The sequence below is a fragment of the Theobroma cacao genome, chromosome 4, assembly GCF_053813885.1.
Source record: "Theobroma cacao isolate CCN51 chromosome 4, ASM5381388v1, whole genome shotgun sequence".
Classification (NCBI taxonomy): Eukaryota; Viridiplantae; Streptophyta; class Magnoliopsida; order Malvales; family Malvaceae; genus Theobroma; species Theobroma cacao.
The window spans coordinates 28,928,045-28,933,431 of record NC_142642.1 but is presented as its reverse complement, the minus strand read 5'-3'; the positions used below and the strand labels follow the sequence as shown (position 1 = coordinate 28,933,431).

The following is a 5,387-nucleotide window of genomic DNA, read 5'->3' as shown; positions in this document are numbered from 1 at the left end:
TTTCCACAGAACACAATATCATTTCTGAATAGCCATAAAGACCACACCAAAGCATAAAAAGCCATTTTCCATAATCTGATCTGGCCTCCTTTCATCATAACCCCGGTCCATGATTTAAACAAGGTAACCAAATCATTCGGCATCACCCACACAAAATTCCAATCATTGCACCATCTCATCCAAATATTCCAAGTTTCAACACAGTTCATAAAGAGATGGTTTATTGATTCACGTACCTGATTGCATAATGGGCAGAAAGCTGCACTATCATTCATCAAACCACGTATTACCAACTCGTCTTTTACTCCCACTCTGCCTTGAAGAAGCTGCCACACTAAGACTTCAGTTTTAAAGGAGGCCAAATTAGCCAAAATATTACTGAACACACTTGTGTTTTATTTATATATGTATTCTGTAGGAACTTGGTTAAGTCTTGATACATTCTGGTATGTTAAATATCGCATGCAATTATACAAGTTAACATGAAAATGTCTTTTCCATTAGAATGAAGTTTCATCCGCTGGAAAATGGACATGTTAGTAAGCTTAAGGGGGACAACTTCAATAGGAAACATGGAATGTTTTCGCCATGAGAGTGAAGTTTCATCCCTGGAAAACTACTGCGAGCATGCACATCTGGAAACCTTTGGGGGTGGCTTGATGGTAACTATATATAGGTCAATGATATGGTTTCAAGCTGTTCGGTAAAATAAATTCCAAGGTCTTTGAAATTGTTCAAGTTGTTAGACAAAATAATTCTACATTTAAAAGAGGGTTACCATAACTTAAATGTGAGATGTTCTCTGGGTACTCTCACAGTTAGAATTTAGACTCGATCTTAAAGATTTCAGATTTGAGTCCTAATTTAAAGGGAGATTACTTATGGATAAATAGTAGAGGGTTACCTCTCATTGTGTTTCCTAAAATCAAATCTATGTTCTTTTCAAAAACAAAAAAATCAAATGTATGTACTTTGAAAAAAAAAAAACAATATGATATATTAATATCTGCTCAAGCTTCACTCTCCTTTAAGCCATTTGATTTAAACTAAAATCATCGCAAGTAGAATAAAAATTTTTAGCAAGAATAATCTCCGCTTAATTGCTTGTGATTGATTAGTAATCTGATGATTATGCATTCCCCTTCTTAAGCATAACTTAATCATTGGAGACTAATTAGCAATGTGGATTACTACTATAGAAACTCGAATTAAAAAAAAAAAAAAAGGAATTGGTTCTCCCAATATGACAAAACGAAGCAATGAAATATCATAAATTTTGCGTAGGTGAGGAAAGAGACACATACTTAACGGTAAACAGCTTCACACTGAAAAACAAAGACCCTTATCCTCTTGCAATTCATATTCATACTTAGTACATTGTGACCCACCTAAATTCCCAAAACCACCAGTCCAAGTCAACCCTTTCCCCTTCCCATCCCAAATCCTCCCCTATATCTATGCTCCCCTTGTGATTTCTGGTGGGGTTCTCTCTCTATCTCTATCTCTATCTCTTTGCCAAGTTTCTGAGTTCATTTCTTGGGAGTTTTTGGATAGAAAGAGAGACAGAGAGATAAAGGCCAATGAGGAAGCCTTGCTGTGACAAACAAGGCACCAACAAGGGAGCCTGGTCCAAGCAAGAAGATCAAAAGCTCATTGATTATATACGTACTCATGGTGAGGGCTGTTGGCGTTCCCTCCCCAAGGCTGCAGGTTTTGCCTCTATAAATTAAACAGAAGCAATTAACTTAATTTTAAGTCCCGTTGTTTTACACTAACTGTTTCACCCATGTAAATTGATCACCAGGCTTGCACCGTTGTGGCAAAAGTTGTAGGCTAAGATGGATAAATTACTTAAGACCGGATATCAAACGCGGCAACTTTGCTCAAGATGAAGAGGACCTAATTATCAAGCTCCATGCCCTCCTTGGTAACCGGTATGATTAATTTTTAACATGCATTTCATACATATATGCATAAGAATATATATATATATATATATATATATATATGTGTGTGTGTTTGTGCAACGCGTACGCGCGTGCTGGTCTATATATAATGCAATTTGCTAAAATAGTTAATTTTTTATGGTATTGGGTGTTAGGTGGTCATTGATAGCTGGTAGATTGCCTGGAAGAACAGATAATGAGGTGAAGAACTATTGGAATTCGCATATTAAGAGAAAGCTAATCAAATTGGGAATTGATCCTAATAACCATAAGTTGAACCAATATCCTCTTCGTCCTCAACCGCAACATGTTTCCCCTAGCTCTCCCGCATCCTTGAATGTGGCCCGTAAGCCTCGAAGGTCTTCGGCCGACAAAGATAGGGTCTCAGATGCAGCAAGTTGCCTCGAAGATGAAAGATCTGGTCGTGTTTCTAAATTGGATCTTGATCTTACAATTGCATTTCCGCCCACTCCAACCAATCATCATGAAGAGAAGCAGCAGAATACAGCATCAATAATGACAAGTGAAGAAGAAAATTATACAGCTCCTACACTTCTGCTTTTTAGATGATCAGAAAGAGCCTGATATATATGGAGATTCTTGCAAAGACCCCTGTGGGCCGGGGCTGAGGGCTGGGACAAGCTAAAGAACAAATTAAGAAGGAAACATATCAAATATTTTTTGGAAATGAAGGATCATGGATAGAATCATATATATCTGATTTTTGTACAATTGGAGGAGGAAGATAAGCTGAACAATTCTCTCTGAACAAAGGGTTGAGGCCTCTACAATTTAGATTTGATCTGTTGAATTGTATTATCGATTGTATATAATTTGGTAGAAGCAATTTATATTTCAACTCTAGGAGGATAACACCAATTAACTGAGAGATAGAATGTAGAAACTTCGGATCAGTTTCGAAAATGCTGCCTAGAAAGGAGCTTCTACATCATCTTATTTTCAATACTTCAACCTAATGTAGTAGGATGAGGGCAGATCTATGATTTTTGTGTTATCCTGTATGTTGTAGTTATGAATGATATGATCATAAAGCTAATGATCTGATGCCATGGAGACTTCAGCTCATTATACAATTTTTCTTTTACATGGCACATCAAGTCATTAACTATCAAAACGTTTGATTGATAGCCAAAGAAACTGACCCTGACATTTGAGGAAATATATATTTTTTGGGGAAACGCAAAGGTCATTCAATTAAAATGAAAGGAGTACAATAATGCTGTGAAAAGTCTCCACTTAAGATGGGTGAAGATTTTCAGCAGCGAAAACAACCCCCCATCATTTGAGGACATATCTGTACTATTCTCTCCAGCTGTGATCAGACTAACTTAGCTATTAAAAACATTGGGTGTCATTGTATCAAGAACTTGAAACCAAAATTTGCATTAAATAGAGATTTATTTTCATTTAAGAAAGAGATCAAGGGATTAAGGTTAATGTGAAATTTTTTTACGGAAAAACTGCAATTCAATTAATAAGATTAAGGTCAATATCATTATTGAATGTTATTTTTCATTTGGTTATGCATGCTTTGCTAGAATTCTACGAAAAGTGATTATATTTTTCCCCAAAATATAGGGAAGATGCATGTTTTGCCATGAATAGGCTATAACTAGAAATAGCCTCTGTTGGCTGGCTGCTAATGTGTCTCTTTCGTGTATGTTGGAATTTTTTAAATTTGGTTCCAGAAAATTTAATCACTCATACAATCTTTGGAAAGTGGACCTTCAGCTTTCTTACCTACAATGGAGAGTGGAAAGGGGCATTTCATCTCATTCCACTGAAGAAGAGGTGAGTAACTTCCGTTGTCAAACCACTCCACCAAAATTGCACCATGTAAGGTAATATTAACACTATTGTAGACATTCTAAAGTTAACTTTTAAAACTAATGCGTTAATTTGAGTCATGCTAGCCCAATTGTTTTGTTTATTATTATTATTCTTGCTAAGCTCGGCCAATTGGTTATTAATTTGGTTTAATTTCTTTATTTGCCTTTTATTTTTGGAAGTAGTAAAAAATCTGTTTGGATGCGAAAGTATATAAATTTTTGAAGGATTACATAAGAAAAAATATGTAAATTTTAAGAAGACAAAATGAATGATTTTATTTTTATATAGACTAATTATGTTATAATTGATCTCTTTCCTTCGGTTGTTTCTGCGTTGGCTGCTATGGTCTTGCTGTCTTAAAAGTCTGATTGTTTTACTCTTTTGGGTGATCTTGTCCGTTAGGTCCTTACTTCTTTGCTACCAGCTTCGGCTTACGGCTGGCTTGAGCTCTTGTTTAAGCTGTTGTTCCTTGTTTTGATGCTGCCATTCTTCTTGTGCAGTTGAACTATGTATTTCCTTGCTTTCCTTTTGCCATTCCGATTTTCATGCCTAGGGGAGCCCTAGGCAATTTCAAGACTTATTTGGCGTATTGGTAGTATGACCGACAAAATCTATCTTTCAAAAAAAAAAAAATTATTTTCACGATTTTCTTTTACTTTATAACAACGCTTAAATAATAAAAAAATAAAAAAAGTATCAACCAAATAAAGTCTAATTATTCTAAAAGTGTTTTAAGAGAACATTATTGTTTGAAATTAAAAGGGTTAAATTCACATGGGAATTCTAAATTCATTGAAATGTCATGCCCCAAAAAGATATTTATGATAGTAATTTGAAATACTTTTATATGTATATATATTTGGAACAAGAAGCGAAATTCACCAAAAGCATTAAGAAAATTCATTTTAATCAAACAATATTAAAAATAAGAACATTACTAAGGGTCCATGGGTCAAGTTAGACCTGGTCGACCGTTTACCAAGCCTCCTTTTTTAAAACCCAAATTCAAGCTCGATAATAATTATTTTATTATTAAAATAATAACATTGTATTATGTTATTAAATTTCAATATTTTTAAATTAAAATGAAATAAAAACATATTACTTATTAATAAAATAATTTAATTGGATCGGATTAGACTCAAGTCTAAAAATTTGTGCCCAAATTCAACTTGAAATCAGGTCGTGCTTGTGCATCAGGATAAGTAGCCAGGCCCTTTGACACATCTACACATGATAACTAAACTCTATACTCCAATGGTGGTAAATAAGTTTATAATTAATTCAAACTACTAAGTAGTAACTTAGAAATAACATTGTAACAATATTCCAAATAATGGGTAGGGCTGTCCGAAAGACTATTTCAACCAAAGTATAATTTGTTAGTCCTTATTAAATTATCTAAGTTATTATAAAAGAATTGTGTGATTGTATGTCCAAATTCACGTTTTTAATTGATCTGGTGGAGCATATTGTTTTTAATTAGTCAAGATTCGACGTGAAATGGGCAAGGAACAATGATTCACTTCAAGACTAGTTATGGCAGGCCTTCTTTCATCGTGGCTGTGACGTTGGCTGAAGATCGTGAAC

The 5,387-nt window shown here is 34.5% G+C and overlaps 1 protein-coding gene across 1 annotated transcript; it reads left to right on the top strand.

Moving 5' to 3' along the window:
- Positions 1 to 1,477: 1,477 nt before the first annotated feature.
- Positions 1,478 to 3,016, top strand: LOC18601922 (transcription repressor MYB6-like). Its single transcript, XM_007033016.3, has 3 exons — positions 1,478 to 1,710; positions 1,805 to 1,934; positions 2,102 to 3,016. The coding sequence occupies exons 1-3, from the start codon at positions 1,581 to 1,583 to the stop codon at positions 2,514 to 2,516; spliced, it is 675 nt and encodes a 224-aa protein (XP_007033078.2). The 5' UTR covers positions 1,478 to 1,580; the 3' UTR covers positions 2,517 to 3,016.
- The last annotated feature ends 2,371 nt before the right edge of the window (positions 3,017 to 5,387 follow it).